General features: G+C 34.9%; 4 protein-coding genes across 13 annotated transcripts; 3 read left to right on the plus strand and 1 right to left on the minus strand.

Annotated features, from left to right (window-relative positions):
- Positions 1 to 120: 120 nt before the first annotated feature.
- Positions 121 to 5,156, plus strand: LOC103852939 (cadmium/zinc-transporting ATPase HMA2). 3 transcript variants are annotated; one of them, XM_009129842.3, is made up of 8 exons: positions 121 to 334; positions 776 to 998; positions 1,298 to 1,555; positions 2,112 to 2,209; positions 2,310 to 2,703; positions 2,789 to 3,116; positions 3,503 to 3,705; positions 3,791 to 5,131. In XM_009129842.3, the coding sequence occupies exons 2-8, from the start codon at positions 806 to 808 to the stop codon at positions 4,933 to 4,935; spliced, it is 2,619 nt and encodes an 872-aa protein (XP_009128090.1). In that variant the 5' UTR covers positions 121 to 334; positions 776 to 805; the 3' UTR covers positions 4,936 to 5,131. The 3 variants fall into 3 exon arrangements, with proteins under 3 accessions (XP_009128090.1, XP_033145823.1, XP_033145808.1); XM_033289932.1 differs by lacking the exon at positions 121 to 334 and adding an exon at positions 527 to 545 and having other exon boundaries at positions 3,791 to 5,156; XM_033289917.1 differs by lacking the exon at positions 121 to 334 and adding an exon at positions 564 to 652 and having other exon boundaries at positions 3,791 to 5,156.
- A 250-nt stretch (positions 5,157 to 5,406) lies between these two features.
- LOC103852948 lies at positions 5,407 to 8,916 on the plus strand. 4 transcript variants are annotated; one of them, XM_009129853.3, is made up of 13 exons: positions 5,407 to 6,286; positions 6,681 to 6,799; positions 6,887 to 6,949; positions 7,020 to 7,133; positions 7,209 to 7,262; positions 7,345 to 7,413; positions 7,491 to 7,553; positions 7,641 to 7,805; positions 7,880 to 8,035; positions 8,116 to 8,184; positions 8,273 to 8,334; positions 8,448 to 8,567; positions 8,654 to 8,916. In XM_009129853.3, the coding sequence occupies exons 1-12, from the start codon at positions 6,124 to 6,126 to the stop codon at positions 8,530 to 8,532; spliced, it is 1,182 nt and encodes a 393-aa protein (XP_009128101.1). In that variant the 5' UTR covers positions 5,407 to 6,123; the 3' UTR covers positions 8,533 to 8,567; positions 8,654 to 8,916. The 4 variants fall into 4 exon arrangements, with proteins under 4 accessions (XP_009128101.1, XP_009128109.1, XP_009128113.1 ...); XM_009129861.3 differs by having other exon boundaries at positions 7,351 to 7,413; XM_009129865.2 differs by having other exon boundaries at positions 7,020 to 7,124.
- Positions 8,917 to 12,416: 3,500 nt separating this feature from the next.
- On the plus strand, positions 12,417 to 15,776 carry ARF16-1 (auxin response factor 16). Of its 3 annotated transcripts, XM_033278558.1 has the most exons (5): positions 12,457 to 12,624; positions 12,950 to 12,983; positions 13,133 to 14,230; positions 14,644 to 15,452; positions 15,541 to 15,776. In XM_033278558.1, the coding sequence occupies exons 3-5, from the start codon at positions 13,166 to 13,168 to the stop codon at positions 15,608 to 15,610; spliced, it is 1,944 nt and encodes a 647-aa protein (XP_033134449.1). In that variant the 5' UTR covers positions 12,457 to 12,624; positions 12,950 to 12,983; positions 13,133 to 13,165; the 3' UTR covers positions 15,611 to 15,776. The 3 variants fall into 3 exon arrangements, with proteins under 3 accessions (XP_009128129.1, XP_033134449.1, XP_033134454.1); XM_009129881.3 differs by lacking the exon at positions 12,950 to 12,983 and having other exon boundaries at positions 12,417 to 12,624; XM_033278563.1 differs by lacking the exon at positions 12,950 to 12,983 and having other exon boundaries at positions 12,472 to 12,624; positions 13,100 to 14,230.
- A 362-nt stretch (positions 15,777 to 16,138) lies between these two features.
- Positions 16,139 to 20,425, minus strand: LOC103852986 (putative defensin-like protein 170). 3 transcript variants are annotated; one of them, XM_033278669.1, is made up of 3 exons: positions 19,824 to 20,425; positions 19,614 to 19,676; positions 16,139 to 19,439 (listed from the first exon to the last, which is right to left on the minus strand). In XM_033278669.1, the coding sequence occupies exons 1-3, from the start codon at positions 19,831 to 19,833 to the stop codon at positions 19,264 to 19,266; spliced, it is 249 nt and encodes an 82-aa protein (XP_033134560.1). In that variant the 5' UTR covers positions 19,834 to 20,425; the 3' UTR covers positions 16,139 to 19,263. The 3 variants fall into 3 exon arrangements, with proteins under 3 accessions (XP_033134560.1, XP_018509452.1, XP_033134562.1); XM_018653936.2 differs by having other exon boundaries at positions 19,614 to 19,679; XM_033278671.1 differs by having other exon boundaries at positions 19,614 to 19,679; positions 19,868 to 19,907.
- Between the last annotated feature and the right edge of the window lie 214 nt (positions 20,426 to 20,639).

Genomic DNA, 20,639 nt, shown 5'->3' on the forward strand with positions numbered 1-20,639 from the left:
AGAGAATAGGAATCAGAAGAAGCAGCCTAACACTGACATTACTAAGGAATTTACATTATTAAGGTAATATATTTGACGATTCTTTACACACACACATACAAAAAAAAAAACAATTTGGAAGCACATTATTATGGTAAACAAGTTACCTAAAACCACCAATGATCTTTGAATCCCACTTTAACAAATTTGCCTATAAAAAGCAACCGCCACTTACATCTTCTTTCACCCTTAAATCATCATCTCTACATCAAAGTACACAAACCGAATTAAACCAAACTAAACCGGTCTGATCATTGTTCTCTGTCCCTCTCTGCTAGCTCTGTCTCCATCTCCGGTATTCTACTTCTCCTGTCTGCTTCACATACATTTCATGACGAATTTTGAAACGCTCGTCTCCTTTCTCTCTCGCATTGTTTTTGTGACTCTTTCTTTATCTAATTTTTTTTTAGTGATTAATCACTATATGATATTATCTTTAATACCTTTGCAATGATCTATCTGCTTTAATCTTTTGTCTTTTTTCTTCGAAATGATAAAGAGTTTCGGTAAGAGAAAACTCAAAACTCATTCCCCAAAATTTTGTTTCCTTTGTTTCCGCCAAGTGTAGAGTGAACATAAAGACAATGTTATCACTCATCTTTTCTCGAAACACGTTACGTGCATTCCCCAAAACGTTCTTGCTTCTCTGTTATATCACCATCCATGAAATCGTATTCAACAAATAAACAAAACCCACAAGTAATATATTCTCATAATCTTTCGTTTCCTTTCACAGTTTTTCGCAGAATCAATAAACCAAAAAAAAATGGCGACCAAGAACGAGAAGAAGATGACCAAGAGTTACTTTGATGTTCTTGGAATCTGCTGTACATCTGAGGTTCCTCTGATTGAGAATATTCTCAATTCTCTCGACGGTGTCAAGGAATATTCCGTCATCGTGCCGTCAAGAACCGTCATCGTCGTCCATGATAGCCTTATCATCTCCCAGTTCAACATTGGTAAAGCCCTGACAAAAAATATATTCTCATATTTTAATTTGTATACTATATACTTTTTCTCTGTATCATACTTTAATAAATGTCCCACTCAAAAAATGATCGGTTTGGCGTTGCAAACGTCATATTTGTGAGCTTATTGCGTAACGCATCATTCACATGACTAACGTTTATTATATCTTTTTCGTTTTGTATAATTACTGAAAACATTATCTTTCCATTAAATCAGAAAGACAATGCAATACTTTTTTAACACATATTAATGTATTTAATTTATTAATTAATTATGTGCATGGTTGCAGTAAAGGCACTTAACCAAGCGAGGTTAGAAGCAAATGTGAGGGTAACCGGAGAAACCAATTTTAAAAATAAATGGCCAAGTCCATTCGCGGTGGTTTCCGGCGTACTTCTCCTCCTTTCATTCTTCAAATATGTTTACTCTCCGTTCCGTTGGCTTGCCGTCGCAGCCGTCGTCGCCGGAATATATCCAATACTAGCTAAATCTGTAGCATCCATTGCAAGGGCTAGAATCGACATCAACATTCTTGTTGTAATAACCGGTAATGTTTTAGCTTTTCTTTGCTTCTTTTCTACTTAATTATTTACCCTAAATTAAGAACTGCTATGATTTATGAGGAGTGAGTCTCCAATTTTCTTATATGCGAATCACAATTTTTACAACATTAACTAAGGTGAATATTTTTTTAAAAACGGTTATAGTAGATGGTAGATATAAGTATGTGTCTATATAACATTGTGATGGGTCAATTTAGAATATAATGGTCAACATATAGCAGTTCTGTTCAGTAGTTTTTGTGTTTCTTTTCCTCTGCATTTGGCATTTTTAATGGTACTTTGAAATCACAAGAAAAGAAGAAAAGAAAAAGAAAAAATGAAAGCTGCTTTCTTGCAACTTTTGTTTTTCGCTAAAACCATTTTTAAAATATAGTTTCTTCTATTTCTAAAAAACAATAATGGACGTTAGATTAGCAATAATTGCTCATTCTGAAACTAAAATGTTTAAAAGTCAAATAATTACTCAAAATCTGAATTTAAACTCAGTTCTTGTGAATCATTTGAGGCTTTAAAGCTAATACTCTTCTTTGTATCAAACAGTGGGAGCAACACTCGGTATGAGAGATTACACAGAAGCTGCAGCAGTTGTCTTCTTATTCACAATCGCTGAATGGCTCCAATCTAGGGCTAGCTATAAGGTTTTTGCTTCCACCATTTTACTTTTCTTGTCCTGCAAGTTTCCAAATATAATGTGGTTTATTGATTCAAGCGTTGTTTTTATTGTAAATAATTCTTCAGGCAAGTGCAGTGATGCAGTCGCTGATGAGTTTAGCTCCACAGAAGGCAGTGATAGCAGAGACTGGAGAAGAAGTTGAAGTTGATGAGCTCAAAATCAACACTGTTATAGCTGTCAAAGCTGGTGAAACCATATCTATTGATGGAGTTGTTGTGGATGGAAACTGTGAGGTTGATGAGAAAACCTTGACAGGAGAAGCATTCCCTGTGCCTAAGCTGAGGGATTCAACTGTTTGGGCTGGAACCATCAATCTAAATGGTTACATAACTGTGAAAACTACTGCTCTAGCTGAGGATTGTGTGGTTGCTAAGATGGCTAAGCTAGTGGAAGAAGCTCAGAACAGCAAAACAGAAACTCAGAGATTTATAGATGAATGTTCTAAGTACTATACTCCAGGTTAGTAAGCGAATCAGAAACTGATTACACGTTCTTTGTGTTCTTGATTGAGTTGAGACCTGATATTCTCTTGCCTTGCATGCAGCGATCATCCTCATATCGCTCTGTTTTGTGGTTATCCCATTCGCATTAAAGGTTCACAACATGAAACATTGGCTGCACTTGGCCCTAGTTGTGCTAGTAAGTGCTTGTCCTTGTGGCCTTATTCTCTCAACACCGGTAGCTACTTTCTGTGCGCTCACTAAAGCAGCCACATCAGGACTTTTGATCAAAGGAGCTGATTATCTTGAGACCTTAGCCAAGATTAAAACCGTTGCTTTTGACAAAACTGGGACCATCACTAGAGGCGAGTTCATCGTCATGGATTTCAAGTCACTCTCCAGAGATATAAGCCTGCACAGCTTGCTTTACTGGTGAGAAACATCTAATTCTGATCTTTCAACCACTTTTCTTAACACTTTGTTTTATTAAAACTGATTTAGAACATATTACATCGTTGAAAAGTAAGACATAACGAAAATGAAACACTAATGGTCTTTTCCACACCTGGAGACCACCGAGGACAAACATCATTATGACACATTAGCGATACCAAACTAATCTTGTTTCAAAATAAATTAGAGTAGATGTTCCCAGTCCAACAATATCAGACAGACTTTTAATACTTTTATCGGAAACATGACAATAATTCTCATAGTCTAGATAAATCTTTTGCTTCAGTTGCCTAGATATTTTAACCACTTTAGTGAGATACTTATGTGGATTTTCCTAAGAGTTTTGGAAAATGACTTTTTGTTAGGGTATCAAGCGTGGAGAGCAAGTCAAGCCATCCAATGGCTGCTGCACTTGTGGACTATGCAAAATCTATTTCTGTTGAACCTAAGCCTGAAGCTGTTGAAGACTACCAAAACTTTCCAGGAGAAGGCATTCACGGCAAGATAGGTGGCAAAGAAGTATACATTGGGAACAAAAGGATTGCTTCCAGAGCTGGGTGTTCATCAGGTAATGCAATGTGTTAGATCATTGAGGTTTTGGGTTTTTGTTTACTCTCTCTAAAGGCTCTTGGTTTTGGTGTGTGTGTGCACAGTTCCAGATATAGATGTTGATACTAAAGGAGGAAAGACTGTTGGATACGTCTATCTTGGAGAGACACTAGCCGGAGTTTTCAACCTCTCGGATGCTTGTAGATCAGGTGTAGCTCAAGCGATGAAAGAACTCAAATCTATGGGAATCAAAACTGCAATGTTAACCGGAGATAACCAAGCTTCAGCAATGCATGCTCAAGAACAGCTAGGAAACGTTATGGACGTTGTTCATGCGGAGCTTCTCCCTGAAGGCAAGTCCCAAATCATCAAAGAGTTTAAGAGAGAAGGTCCAACGGCTATGGTGGGAGACGGTTTGAATGATGCGCCTGCTTTGGCTACAGCTGATATTGGCATCTCGATGGGCGTGTCCGGCTCTGCGCTTGCTACAGAGACCGGTCATATAATCTTGATGTCTAATGACATAAGGAGGATACCGCAAGCGATAAGGCTTGCACGTAGGGGTAAAAGGAAAGTGGTGGAGAATGTGGTTTTGTCTATTACTATGAAAGGAGCGATTCTTGCTTTGGCCTTTGCTGGTCACCCTTTGATTTGGGCGGCTGTGCTTGCGGATGTGGGGACTTGTTTGCTTGTGATCCTTAATAGCATGTTGTTGCTTCGGGATGTGCACGTTCCTGGAGGGAAATGTCATAGGGCGGAGAAAGGTGCATGTGATGTTGTTGGAGACATGGAAGCTGGTTTGTTACCGAAGCATTGCAAGTCAGGCTGTTGTGGGAAGAAGAATCAACAGGAAGTGATGAAACTAGATAAAACAAGTGAGGGACATGGTCACTCTGGTTGCTGTGACAAGAAACGGGAAGATAAGGTGATGATTGTGAGAAAGAGATGTGAATCAAGGTGTTGTGGCGACAAGATTCAGCAACGAGACCAAGACGAGGTGAAACAAAGCTGTCACAACAAGGCTGGTGACACGGAGGAGATAAGGTTGGACATCTCGGTGAAAGGTTGTTGCTCAAGGCCTGTTGCTGATCCCGTGGTAGCTAGCGATGGGCATCGTGAGTCGAGCTGCTGTGAAAGTTCAAGGAAAGGTAATAACGAAGAGGCATGTTGTGAGGTGGAAACGAATGAGTCTAACTGTAGCAGCAGAGAGAAGCACCATAGTCACTGTCACAGTCACCACCATGAGTGAAAGAGATTGTGATTGAACAGCTCTAGCTTCTCGCTCACATTTGCAAGCTTTTCGTATTGCAAATCATCAGCAAGAATGATTGTATTATTGATAGAGTAACCAACAAGAAAAATGTGGATGAATCCTTTTCGCTTACCTTATCAAAATCTTCTTCTGTTTTTTTTTTTTTTGATAAGTAAAAAATAGTCTTTTGTTATCAATTAGTTAAAATTATTTTGCCTCCTCTGGATCCCATGTTGCCAACCATCTCTATAACTATCCCCAGACAGACCAGAATCATCAACTGAATAGTCTGAATTCTCCCTTGAAACTTGCCTAAGTAACTCTTTAGAATCATGTGAAAAAAGTACATTTGAACAAAAAACATGTATTTTTTGGTATTTTGTAGTAAGAAACATGTGGTGAATTAATATATATTCCCTGAATGAGTTAGAGTTTCATGAATCATTACATAAATGCAAAAAGAAAGACAAGGTTTCTTTCTTGGTTAACTTTATATCTGTTTAAATTACACACAAAAAAAAATACAAAGAGATAATAATCCTGAAATTTCTTACACTTCCAAAATTATGGAAAGCGACGTCACAAAATTACCAGCCGTAATTTATAAATTAAGATATATAAGTTCACTTTATAAAGCGAATTTTAAAATATATAAAATACAGTTCAAAATAGAACTAGAAGATTATGCAACTTCATCTCTTCTCTAGCCTTTCATATTCAAAAAAATCAAAATGATATTTTCTACATATTGTCATGATTATACAATCTATATTTACCGCAAAAAGATAGGTATGAAAAAGAAAGAAGACAATAATGGAACATTACAAATTCACAACAGATACTTTAACATGTAAACTTATATCCTTCCCTTTTAGTTGCATTAAGAAGATTTTCAAGACTCACTCATCAGACGAAAGGCTAATTACAATATTTACAAAATTAGCGTTTGCAAAACATATTTACAAATAACACCCATTAGTCATTACTCATCAGGGTAACATCTGAAATTAATAAAAACTAAATGGACAAATATGTAAATAAAGAAAAGATAGGAAGACCCCTTTTACTTAAATTTGACTTGGTACACGCTTTCTCATTCAGACAGTCTCCTTCTCTCTCTCGCGAATCACGCTCTCTGTCTCTCCGACACTGTGCTTGCTAAGTCCTCTGTTGCAGTCTCCAATAATGGCGTTTTCTAAGCCACTTTTCTTTCTCGTCCTCCTTACGCTCTCCCTTTCCCGTGAAGTCGCTTCTTCTTCTTCCTCCTCCTCAGAGAACAATGGCTGTAGTAATGGTGCACATGAACACTGTTCGGTCGACGAACTCAAATCCACCGTCTCTTCTCTCCGTAAGTCTAACCTCTCTTTGACCCTTTTCGTATTTATAGATTTCCTCACGAAAGTCTGCAACTTTCTAGCTTCATTGTCTATGTAATGAACAAAGGTTCAGTCTTTTAGATGAACTTTTGCTTCTGAAGATCTGTAGCGAATGTGAGGAATAACGTTTCTTTGATTTGTTGCATTTTGCTTAGGAAGTTGTGGAGAAATGAGTAACGGTTTCATTAAAATCTTTAGCTTCCGTTATGTTTTCTGGTAATGACTGACTTGTAACGTTTTTTTTTTTGTGTATATCCAAAGCTGACGACTTCTATAATTTTTCTTAGCTGCATTCATGGTTCAGAGTCTGTTAATTTGGTTGCTGACAGTTTCAGAGTCTTTTTCTTTCTTTGTGTGTGTGAAAAGAATCAATCATCAAGGAGAAGAATCAAGAACTGCACAGCAAAGAGGAGCAGATTAGAGTATTGGAGTTATATATCCGGGAGAAGTCATACTTGTTTGAGACTGACATAGATTTTATTCAAGTGAGATCTTCATTCATCTCTGGATTTGATTTATTTGTTTTAAAAAATAGATGTATAAGATTGTTTGTTGTTAAATGGTTTGTTTAGTCTGAGAATCCTGTGAAGCACGGGAGTGAAGCAGAAGAAAAGGTTTATGAACTTGAGAAGCAGGTTGGTTTTATAGTTTGAGCTCTCTCTCTCTATGTGTTACCTTTTGCCTCATTACCTTTTGCATTGACAGGTACTGAGACTTAAAGGGGAAGTGGAGTTACAACGTAATAAAAGGCTCCAAGTGGAAGCTCGAGCTGAAACCGCAGATGAGAAAGGTGAAGAGTTTAGCTCGAAGGTAGAAAATGTAAGATGTGATGTCATTTAGAGATTTGATGTACATATTCAAGAGCTTAATGTACTTTCTCTTCTTTCTGTTCAGATCGATATGAAGTGGTTCTTCTCTAAGCTTGGTCTTAAACCGAACAAAACTCAGGTTAGTCAAGAAGCTAATCAAGACACATAACATGGCATAATCTTAGTGATTGATAACTCCTCTAAAGTTATTTTTTTCATAGTTGCAGGCATATCTAAAGACTCTATGGCACCAACATCTTAGTCCAAATCTTCATATCACTCTTCAACAGGTTTATTTTGATTCACTTTATCCCTCTGAATGTCTTCAGTTTCACTTAGAAGACTTCTTAACTCTTCTTTGTTTCAGGTTTCCTTGAAAATTAAACAAGTCCAGAAATGGTCAGAGCCTCACATTGAAACCATGAACTCAGTGAGTTTTATTCTTACCACAAACTTGTTTACTTTTCATTCATTTGATACTCATATAATGAAAGATTCTTTCCACTTGAATTTACAGAAATGGATTCCAAGCATCAAAGAAGCTTGTGTAACATTAACCATTTATTTAGAACCAAAGGTTCACTATTTAACAGAGAAGTCCATCGAGGTGTTATCTATGTCTAAGCAGGCTTTCACGCCACATATCATCCAAGGCTTTGATGTCTCATGCTACTATCTTGAGGTTAGCACTCAACTGCTTCTCTTCGCCATTACATTAAAACATTTGAGGACCATTGCTTGTTTTTTTCTCTCTAGGTAATTAGGACACATACAGCCCCATACACAAGCCAAGTTATGACCATAGCGAAACCACACTTGGAGAAAGTACAAGTCGCCTTAGAGCCATATACAGAACACGTAAGGCATGGCTTTAAAAAGTTAGTTGACTCCACCAAAGTCTACCATCAGCAGGTATGTATAGACCATGTTGCATGCTAGCTATTTGTATTAAGAAATTAGAGTAAGAGAGTTTAATAAGCTTATTGTGTTAGGCTCAAGAAATGCTGAAGAACAATGAGATTACAAAACCGGTTGCTACCATGGATTTAGCTTGGGTTGGGGTATGTTCTCTCTACCATTTGTAAATGCATTACATAAGCTTTTCAATGTCTTTAACTTTCTAAATCCCCTTTTTTTGTACTTCAACAGGCCACAGCTTTGATTGGTTTCCCTCTCATATTCATCATCAAATTTCTTTCTGCTGTCTCCAAGTAAGCTATAAACATTTTTTCAAGAATAGTATGTTACTTTTACTTGAAAAGTTCCAGTCGTTTGCATCAGAAAATGATTATAAAATTGCATTATTTGTTTGTGGGTCAAACAGTCCTAAGGGGAAGAGGAGATACACCCATAAACAAGAACCAAGCACTGGATATCGACGGGCCAAACGCCGTCATCCTCACCATTGAAACAATATAAACTATAACTTCAGGAGATCAAAAAGGTTTTGTGACTTTTACTTATATATACATCATTGGCTTTTGGTTCCAGTTAAGATGGTTACTGAAATGTAAGAACTCTCTTTTGCAGGTGGTTTGTATTTACCTTTTTGGATAAGACTTATTACAGTTACTAGTTTTAGCTGAAGATGTTGAGTAGAGCTGTTCTCTCTCTCTATGTAGTGACAAATCTTAGAACAATTTTCTTCAGTCAAGAGAAGAGAAAGAAAAGAGTTGTAAAACTTTCTCACATTATACAAAGTACACTGGTTCGGGAAATTTGACTTGGCATGTTTATCTATCCAGGCCCAGATCAATTGGGCTTGTACAATTCGAACTAAAAAAGCCTCTGTATATTTAGGGGGCGACTGGTTTTCCCGCTACCACCCGCAAACACAGCTTTTGCGGTTGGTAGCGGTTGTCAGCGGTTTGCAACAATCACTCAAATTGCTCTAAACCGCTTCAAACCGCTCCGAATCTCATAAATTCAAAAGTTGGCTCCAGCTAGCGTTTGCGGTTGCGGACGGTTGCAGGAGGGTAAATTTTTTTTCTTTTTTAAAACAATATATATACAAAAGTAAAAATATTTCATAAAACTTTTAAAATTGAAATTATTAAAATATTAAAATATATCTATTATATTTTAATTAATATTATAAAATTTTATAATAAAAACAATTTCAATAAATTTTCAAAAATTAAAATTATAACTTTCTAAATATAAATTTTTTATTTATTATAATTTTATGATTTTTGATATTTTTATAATTATATTAAATGTAAATATTGTTACTTTATTATTTAACTGTTACCGCATTTGGTAGTTTACCAGTCATAAGTCACCTGCAAACGCACCAATTTTTAACCGCAGTACCAGTCGTATAAATCTCTTAAAACCGCTAGAAACCGCAACCGTCCGCATCCACAAACTCCCGCAACCGCTGCGTTTGAACCAGTCAGGCCTTTAGACTGCATTTTTAAAAAGGATAGATAAATTATGTTAAAACCAAAAAATGATATATTCTGTGGAGACAGAAGGAGAGAAAGAAAAGGACAAAGAGAGAGTCAATGTCTTTAACGACTGTTTGTGTCTGATCCGTATTCATGTCTTTATATGTCTCCTCCTTAAAAAGGTCGCTTTACACTAACCCTGTTTGTTGTTTTAGCTTCCATCTCTTTTTCTCAAATAAACCTCCATTATTGTGGGATGTTACACTTAACTTGAAGAAAACGATAAAAATGAATTCAATGGACACACGATGAACTACGTGTTCATAAAATGGATAGGTTGATCCATTCAAAAATGTTATGACCCTTTTGTGTTTTAGTTATTTAAGTTATTGGTTCATCATATACAAATTCTTGAACACTCTTTTATACAGTATTAGTAAAGTTTACCAAATAGTTATGGATGTTAGGGTTGGGTTGTTACATTGACTGCCGAAATCCCTTGGTTAATGCTTAATGAATGTTAGGGATACCATGATTACCTAGGACTAATTTCATATTACGAATTATTAAAGCTTTGCAATAAGATAACATTAATTATGTTTATGACGCCTCATAGCTAAACTGAAGTGAAGAAAGACCTATATCTTTGAGACAAAAAAATTATGTTGATGGTTTAAATTACGGATCTTACATAGTACATTATCCATATCGTTAAGAGATTTCATCAAATTGCCGGAGTATTTTGACCTAAACACGATTAACCTGCAATTGCAATGTCAATGATGGGAAGAAAATATAGCCTTTTTGTCACAAAGGAAGAAAATATAGCCAAGTTTCGTAATAAGCTGATAATACTCATTCTATCTATGTGTTTATGAGGAGTCATCTAAATTTGACTTACAGAATTACAGAATGATATTGAAAAACATTAACAATTGTCAAATGGAGTTAAGACTTAAGACACATCAAAGCATATGGTCAAAGATATGAGGAGTATTTATATGTAAATGTGATAACTGAGAACCAAATCTGAACGAATAAAAGGACATTCAGATCAGATCCACTGATGACGAAATTGCAGTTGTGACATGTAAATTTTATTGGATTAACAGAAATGGAGACACAAGTAAATAATAACTATTGACAAGGATAGTGCTGGTGTTGACCTACAATATATACACATACACACTTCAAACTTAACCATGGTTAGTCGCACGAGCTATGTCCTCTAGTAAAATATGTTTTCATAATTAATTTCTTATATATCAATTCCAGCTCATACTACTATTTTATTTAAAATTAGAACTGGAATAATTTTTCGGATTCATATCATAGATAGCAATATCAGTGTTACTTTTAGTTAGATTTTTATACACGATCTATACAATTCATAAGCGCTGCTACAAAAAGCTGACACAAAAAGGTATATGCTACAAAAGTGCAAAGACAAAATCTCTGTTGGAATATATACTTTTTGCGTTTGATTTTTCTTAATCCTTTACTGAAACGCCCTTAGATTTTGGTCAATTGATTTAGTAATGTACTAATATTTCATAAATGCCATAAATCTTGAACTATTTGGTTTATATTTGTCTAGATAATTGGATACTGAGTTTTGTTTACCTCTGGCCTAGATGAAAAACACCTTCTTATTAATGTGAAAGCTATCTCTTAAGACAAGAAAATACAAAGACACATGCGGAAATTTATTGAGCCTTGCTATGATCGTAGTATTGATAAGCTATGTCTTATTGGCCCCTTATTGGACATAAGGAGTAATTTTTTTTAATTGGTGAAATAAAAGTGACTTAATAGCCAAAAAACTCAATCATTGTAAATAGTTTCTTCCAGAAAAAATAAATTTGAGTGGTTTATTTACCACTAGACCAATGGCCGTATGGAGTAAAATTATGGTCTCATAGGAAAATAATTCTAAATGTTTCTTTCTTCTATATCAAAAGCATATATATGGCATAAATGTTATTGTACTGCTCTTATATGTTTCTAATAATAATAATTTAGATAGAATCGTGAAAGATCACATAAAAAGTTAAAAACCAAAGTAGGTCTTTATATAGTTCAATTCTCCATTTGAACAGACTAGTCTTAATAAAAAAAAACATGGTCACAACAGCAAATTGCTCACATGGATATCATCAACAAACTGCAATAGTGTTTCGTAAACAATAAGAAAAAAATAAATGATATTGGGATTATCAAACTGTAAAAATTAGTGTATTCAAAGAACAGTTAATGGCTGAGTTTGAAAAACAAATCTGTTTTTAAGCCGAATAGTTAATGAATTAGATGCTTCTAATCAGATTTCAAGGAGATATGTCGGAAACACCGACGACACGTGCGGATCCGTCACGTGCGTGATTTAACTCTTAACTCGTATATCGATATTTCGTTATTACTTATTAGCTAGTATTAATTTTTTTAACTTTCCGTATTATCGATTTTTATGCCCGGAATCAAGGGTTTGACTTACCATATTGTTACATTTTCTGGGACTCAAATTAATTATTCAAAATAGTACTCCCTCCGTTTTTTATTATAAGTCGTTTTGAAGCTATGCACATAGATTAAGAAAATCATTAATTTCTTATATTTTCGAAACAAAAACATCATTAATTATTTACCTAACCACAATTTAACCAATAAAAAAATAGAAGATATATTATCATTGGTCAGACAACATTAATTACTAATAAATGTTACATAAAAAACCGAAAACGACATATAATTTGGAACAAAAAAGTTTCTCTAAAACGACTTATATTAAAAAACGGAGGGAGTACATTTTTATTTTAATCTCGGATTAATTAGGGGAAAATAAGACTAATCAAAAAGACATGTGAATGAGTTAATGAAAGTTGAGAAAAAAGAGATGATATTTTTATTTGAAGTTTACCAGAAAGAAAAAACTCTTTCCTTCATATACAAGAACCCCCTTTTCATTTCCCTCTGTGCAACAAAACAAAAGTGAACTTCTCTTATCCGATTCTGGAGCAGAAAACTAGCTGCGGAATCTTCAGATTCTCAAGAAACCAAGAGAGTCTTTTTAGACAGAATCTTCAAGAACTCGCTCAGATCTAACCACTGTTCAAGGTTTGAACAAAAAAAAATCGTTACTTCTGTCTTTTATCTTTCTCCGTTTAATCCAACCCTTGTCTGAAAATTTCATCTTTGATTAAATTGATGTGGTTAAGATTTTAATTAAGCTTGTCTATGTTCTTCTCTCTACTTTCCAAGTATTCTGTTTCAGTTCTCATACCGATCTGTGTTTTTTGTTTTGTTTTGCTTTATCTTCTTCCCAACACAATCCGTGAGCACGTTCTTACAGGAATATAGCTGAAAATTTTCTAAAATTAGATTATTTGTTAACACTTGAAATCTTCTTCTATCTGAAATGACTCTTTTGTCGGATTTTCAGGAAACTCTTTTTCCGGGAAAATCTCGTTTGTTAGGTATAGAGTTGACTGATACAAAAGACTTAAAAGCTTTATAATAACTTCAAGAAAGAAAAAAGCATTTGGAACTTTAACTAATTGCTTTTGTCTTTTTTGTTGTCTTCTCTGTTCAGACAAAAACTAAATACTTTTTTTTCATTTTACAGCAAACACGGTTCTCTGAGGTATCTATCACAACTATGATTAACGTTATGAATCCGATGAGAAGCGGATCAGAGAAGGGCTTAGATCCACAACTATGGCATGCGTGTGCTGGTGGCATGGTTCGTATGCCACCTATGAACTCCAAAGTCTTCTACTTCCCTCAAGGACACGCCGAGAACGCTTACGACCATGTCGATTTCAAGAACCTCCCTATCCCTCCTATGGTTCTATGTCGCGTCTTGGCCATCAAGTACATGGCCGACCCTGAATCCGACGAGGTTTTCGCCAAACTCAAACTGATTCCTCTAAAAGACAACGATCACGAGTACAGAGACGGCGAAGAGAGCAACGGTTTGGGGAGTAATAACAGCGAGAAAACGCCGTCGTTTGCAAAGACTCTGACTCAGTCAGATGCTAACAACGGTGGAGGGTTCTCTGTCCCGCGCTACTGCGCGGAGACGATCTTCCCGAGGCTGGATTACAACGCCGAGCCGCCTGTTCAGACCATTCTCGCGAAAGATGTTCACGGAGAGGTTTGGAAGTTTAGACATATCTACAGAGGGACGCCACGTCGGCATCTCCTCACGACCGGTTGGAGTAACTTCGTGAACCAGAAGAAGCTTGTTGCTGGAGACTCGATAGTCTTCATGAGAGCTGAGAATGGAGATCTTTGCGTAGGGATCAGGAGGGCTAAGAGAGGAGGGATCGGTAATAACGGACTCGAGTATTCAGCGGGTTGGAACCCTATTGGTGGAAGCTACTCTTCTCTTTTGAGAGATGATGAGAGGAGAAGTAGCTCTTCTCTTGCGGATAGAAAAGGAAAAGTGACGGCTGAGTCTGTTGTGGAAGCGGCTAAGCTTGCTGTTAGTGGAAGAGGTTTTGAAGTTGTGTACTATCCTAGGGCTAGCTCGTCTGAGTTTTGTGTCAAGGCGTTGGATGCTAGGGCTGCGATGAGGATACCTTGGTGCTCAGGTATGAGGTTTAAGATGGCGTTTGAGACGGAGGATTCTTCGAGGATTAGTTGGTTCATGGGGACTGTTTCAGCTGTTAGTGTCTCTGATCCTGTACGTTGGCCTAACTCTCCTTGGCGGCTTCTTCAGGTAACCCCTTCCGCAAGTTACCTTATTTTCAAGAACTAGAATTCTCTTTTTTTTTGAGCAAAACATTTTCTAATTCTTGATAAATTGCTTAAAATATCATTAAAAAAATACATTCATCAAAAAAATATAATTATATTTGGGTTTAAGGTTTGGTGAGTATTGTTTAGAGTTTAATATTTAAGGGGTGGGGCTGGGTTTATAAATTTCTATAAATAATTTTTAAACATTTTTAAATGATTTAGAATGGTTAGTTTAGTTTTTTTTTTATCACAAATTCAAGGTACTTATGAAAATTTTCATCCTTTAAAGTTAAATTTGAAAAATGATATTAAATTTGTAGTAAAATTAGAATTCCCCTTTATTCTTTACTTGTAATCCAAGAAAGACTCAAGGTTGCATTTTGTGTGTTTCAGGTGGCGTGGGATGAGCCGGATCTACTCCAATACGTGAAGCGGGTTAACCCGTGGTTGGTCGAGTTGGTATCCAACGTACATCCGATAATCCCTTCGTTTTCGCCACCTAGGAAAAAGATGAGGCTACCTCAGCATCCGGATTACAACACTCGGATCTCAGTACCTTCATTCGCAAGCAACCCTCTTATCAGATCAAGCCCGTTAAGCTCTGTTCTGGACAATGTTCCCGTGGGTTTACAGGGAGCCAGGCATAATGCTCATCAGTACTACGGGCTATCATCTTCTGATCTCCACCATTACTACTTAAACCGACCTCATCCTCCTCCTCCATCATCAACTCTCTCTGTTCCTCCGCCTCTAGGGTTTCGAAACATCGATAGCAAAAACGAGAAAGGGTTCTGTTTCTTGACCATGGGGACATCACCGTGTAATGATACAGAATCTAAAAAGTCACACATCGTGTTGTTCGGAAAGCTCATACTACCCGAGGAGCAGAAAGGGTCAGAGAAGACGCAGCTTTCATCAGGCGGATCGAACCAGAACTGTGTTGCGGGTTCTTCATCAGAAGAAGGATCACCTTGCTCCAACAAAGCTCATGATGGATTGGGTTTGGAGACAGGGCATTGTAAAGTGTTTATGGAGTCGGACGATGTTGGTCGAACGTTAGACCTGTCGGTTCTTGGCTCGTACGAAGAGTTGGGTATGAAGCTCTCTGACATGTTTGGTATTCAAAAGTCTGAGATGTTGAGCTCTGTTCTCTATAGGGATGCATCAGGAGCAGTCAAGTACCCAGGAAACGAACCTTTCAGGTAAAAGCAAGAAGCAGAGTTTTGTAGATAAATGTCCTAATCTGTGGAGATTGAGTTAAGCATCTGATTAGTAAATAAATGTTTGCAGTGAGTTCTTGAAGACAGCTCGGAGATTGACGATTCTTTCTGAGCAAGGAAGCGAGAGCGTTGTGGTATAAGAATGAATCAGTGTGTTGTCTTGGAGCTTGGAAGTCAAAGCTTGAAGTTTCTGTTTATTTTTCTTTGTTTAAAAATATTTATTTTGGTTCCATTATTTTGGTTTATGTAATTTACGAAATATACAGTCATTCTATTTGCAAATAAAATAGATTCATCTTTTCTTGATATGATGTCACTTTATTTACAAAATCTAAAGCTAATGATTATAGCTTGGTAAAACTAAAACCTAGAGACTCAAGCTAATCTTTGTATTGCTTTTCTTTTTGATTCCCTTGTCTACCTTTGGATTGCAAGATCCGGTGAACCTTGGTTTAATATAGTTGAATAGTTAGATTGCTGATTGTAGTTGATACTTGTATATGCATTTAACTTGTAAGTTGGAAGTAGTGTACAAAGAAGATAATCAATATAAGAGATTATTTTGAAGCTCTCTTGTTTCTCTCATCTTCTTCCTCTTGTAGATTCGTTTTACATAGGAGCCTCATATAGTATCTTACTGAAGTAAACGTTGGTTGCATGGCTTAGTCTACAGGTTCATGTGTTCTTCATTGTATAAAATTGTGTGATTTTCGTTTTTTCACTATCGTTTCTTGGGTTCAATAAGTTATAGAAAGGTGCAGTATATATGAAAAGTATTAAATTTGGAAGACAAGTAGTTAGGGTGATGCGAGGGACATGTCTCTAGGCACATGCACAACAAACAATGGTCGGATCCTATGTTTGACAAAACACATAGTCTCAACAACAAAGTTTAGTTGGATCTCCCTGTTTTCATTTATAAACTGAAACTTTATTTATTTATTTTTTTGAGATGCTAATGTATACAAAACGAAAACTTCTTATCATCTTCGGCCTCTTCTAATTAAATGTATTTCCAGTAATCAAAAGTACTATATATTATAATCACGGCTGTCAAAGTCAATGTACGTAGTTCTAGCTCACTTTTTTCTTTTCTTGTTTAATGTAAAAGTTCTAACACTTTTGAAAATTAATGTCCTATTTTCCTTCAAGTTAAATTATTTATTTTTCTTTTGCACACTTATGTATTACAAGTACAATCTCTTAACTGGCGTTAACATGGTTGATGGTACGAGTGATCTTAAAGATCTAATTAACCAAAACTTTCATTCTCTGTAAACTCTGTGTGGTCTGACGATAGGCATGAAACATGAACATGATTTAGAGTGTTAACTGAGAATGGACTGTACGTCACTACGTGTATATATTACCACTACTTAGTTAGTATGGGCTTGAGTTTTAGCTTAAATGGTTTACATAGCAGATCGTAACAAACGATCGATTCATCTTAGACAATAGTCGTAAGGTATTTTAAATTCGAGACAGTGTGATACGTTTTGGAGTAGTATACTCTGTAGCAGTAAATACGTTGCTTCAAGAGCTTATCGGATAGTCGATAGGGTTTATACACGAAACTGAAATTTTCAAAATTCAGTATCATGTCGTTGTTACTAGAATTTATATAAATGGAACCAAAACTCAAATCTTATGGATTTAAAAGGTATGAACATTGTATATATAAAAATCACATGATCATTAATTACCAATCTGAATAAAATGAAAAATGAGGGGTTTACATTATTCAGAAATGATAGTGCCAAGTGCCAACCCTTCGTCTGAAGTTGACTCTTGAACCAAACATCACGTTCACATTTCACAATCCCAACAAAAGATTATAAGAGAAAACAAACAACCAAAAGAGAGATACATGGGGGGTCTTGAGTTGGATTAATCATTTAATTAATCAAACAAATCCATTAACTGGTGATCATAGTATATTTGTTAATTAAGGACAAAATAATATCGAGAAGCATCAGGTTAAAAATAATAATAATTATAAATTACAAGCAGCAGATACTTAGGCTAGCTTGGGCTTTGCAATAAACATTGTAAACCATGGTTGAGTTAAGACGATAGAGACAAGTGTGACAAAAGTCAAACAGGAGAAGAGACAGAGTAGCGAGTGTTGTGGCAGTTTGAAATACCATTTCTTATAAAGAAACAAATAATTTCAGTAATATACAAATAAAAGGACAAGAGAATTAAAAAGAAGCACGAGGTAGACAAAGATTCGTGAGGCAAGGAAATGCCAACTCGAAGGCCTTTCTTTACGTGAAGAAACATCAATGCATGTGTCCCTCTTCCATCATCAAATATTATATCTGTCATTGTCATCTCCTTCACGTTCGTTTTCCACGCAGTACGATTTCTGTTGAATTTTCTCTTAAAAATATATCTAATACTTAATCTCGAGATTTACAACCACCAAATAAAACTTCATAGCGCTTAACTTACATAACATTTTAAAAAACATTTGTGTTCTTGACTAAAACATGATCTCAGGTTTGATCCGTGTGTGTTATTGGCATACACATGTTGACAAGAAATTTGAAACACAATAAGTAAGTAATTTAATTAGTTTTTTTCGGAAATTAACAAAATGTTAATTACTCTGTCTCCATCACCTCTGGCTCTAACAAAGACATTGTCTATACTCTCTTCGAAAAGTTTTATTGATTCTACGATTTACAGACACTAATATATCACACATTTACACTTTGTTCAAACATAATGTGTTATTACTATACATCCGCACGTTGTGCGGATCTAATCTAGTAATAAAACTGTAAAACAATTACATACTCCTGAAGCATCGTCAAGCATCCAGCTGAGATACAAGAGTGATAGTTTCCAAATCCGACCACTACTTTTATTTCACAGATTATTCAACCATGCATAAATTAACCAAAAGAAAGATGGGCTTTCAATCGAAGCCCAAATCAAAAAGCCTAATTAAAACCTAATCGAGCCCCAAATCAAAAAGCCTAATTAAAACTTGGACTATATAAGCCGGATCCATTTTATAAATTGTTTTTCTTTGTTCAAACCATTTAGTATATACATTAGATTGTTTTGGTGTAAATAAATTGAATGAAAACATGAACGGGATACAGAGAAAAATATAATAGATTTAGTACAAATTGTTTTTGGAATGGATAGAATAGGTCATTCCACATTATTCTATTTTAAATATTGATAATCCAATTGCAGCGTATATATAGTCATAGACCAGCTAAATGTTCCAATAGCATACATATAATTGTCTCAACAAATAATCAAATATTTTAACCCTCTTCAAAAGAAAAAAATTCGTGTTTTTTGAATAGTTATGTCATTCAATTACTCTCCTTGATGAGGAATAGATAAAAATGAAAGAGAAAGGAGCAACTAAACATGACAATTTATAAACATATAAGATTACCCGGTGTTTCAGACTCCATAAAACTAGAAACAAACGAACATCTGTCTTGTTGAAGGCAAAATTATAAGAAACTTGAGTTTTGACTTTAAGCTTTATAGTTGTTTCGATATCATTTTGTAAGATAAGATCCAGCTTTAATACGAAAGAATTCAATTTATTTATAACTTCTACGACCAACATCCAACAATATATATAACTACCCTTTGTTCTATAGTATTTTTTATTAATACCAAAGGTTTATTGAATATTGCTTTAAAAACATTACAAAACATCGTCACATCATAGCATAGCATCTACGATATTACATAGTTTTGAATTTTGCTTTCTACTTAATTATACATATTGAAGAATTTTTCAAAATTAGAACATAAATCATATATTAATCTTATCACTCAGACAAGGATAAGTGCATATACATGTTCCATAAGCACCATCGCGGTCACAATAGCCAAGTGCCTTTATTCCAAATCTAACCCTGCATGACGCACCACAATCAGGAATATAACGACACGAACCAATAACCGCCATGCATCCCATATTATATTCAACTGTATCAAACAATACCAATTTTAAATACTTAGATTGCAAAAAGCTATTAGTGTATTTACAAGAAGTTAATACATTTAAATTAGAAGATTTATGATATGTACCAAAAGCAAACATATAGAACAATCTGTAAGAAAAATATTTTGAGGGAAATTTAAAGGTAAGTAAATGTATACCTAAAGATAACATCACAAAGAACATGATGGGGAAAACAAACAAAGAAGCTGCCTTGGCCATAACTGCTGTTTTTAGTAATACAAAAAGCTTTCCCTCTTAGTATTGATTGTTAGTAGAATAATTTTAGTTGATAGATCTGAAAATTCGAGAGACAGCTGAAAGAATATTTATAGAACGAGATGAATAAGTTTCACATATACAGTTATTACCATTACACATATGTTTGAACACAAATTGTTTGACTGGGACTTACAAATATGGAAACATGAAAACTGAGAGATTACGAAAATGAGATTTATAAATTATGAGGTAATCAAGTTTGGAAAACAAAACACTATCTTATATCATATTGATGAAGTCAAATACCTCATAAGAATTTGTTAATGTGGACTAATGTTAATTAACTAGATTACAACACATTGCAAATTCTAATAATTAAAATCTTGACATGTGCCAGTTTATTAATATTTTATGATTTGATTTATTATTTATTGTTTTAAATTTATTAATAAAAATTTTGATTTGCAAAAATTAAGGTTGTCTATATAAATAATTTAAAAATTAAATGAAATATAAAGAAATATATCAACGCAATCTGGTATTTTGTATCTATACTACTATTAAGAGAGAAGATTTTTAAAAAATTTACTTATTCAAGGTTATTGCATTTATTCATTTTTAGTCCTGCCTATTAAATACAACTAAATATTACAACTAACCTTTATTATAGCAACCAAATGATATCTTATTGTTTATGGACCGTTTAAATGATCAATTCCATTATTACTATGTTAACATATTGGGCTTTAGAGCATTTCCAAGGGCACTCTATTTTTTCTTCTATAATTTACACTAAAATAGAGTAACTCTATTATAGAGTTAAATTTGCTCCAATGGTTCACTCTATAATAGAGTTACTTTTTTTTACTCCAAATATAGAGTGAAAAAATAAGAATACTCTATATTTCACTCTATTATAGAGTAACACTATTATAGAGTGAATCATTGGAGCAAATCCAACTCTA

This window comes from Brassica rapa, chromosome A01 (assembly GCF_000309985.2).
Source record: "Brassica rapa cultivar Chiifu-401-42 chromosome A01, CAAS_Brap_v3.01, whole genome shotgun sequence".
Classification (NCBI taxonomy): Eukaryota; Viridiplantae; Streptophyta; class Magnoliopsida; order Brassicales; family Brassicaceae; genus Brassica; species Brassica rapa.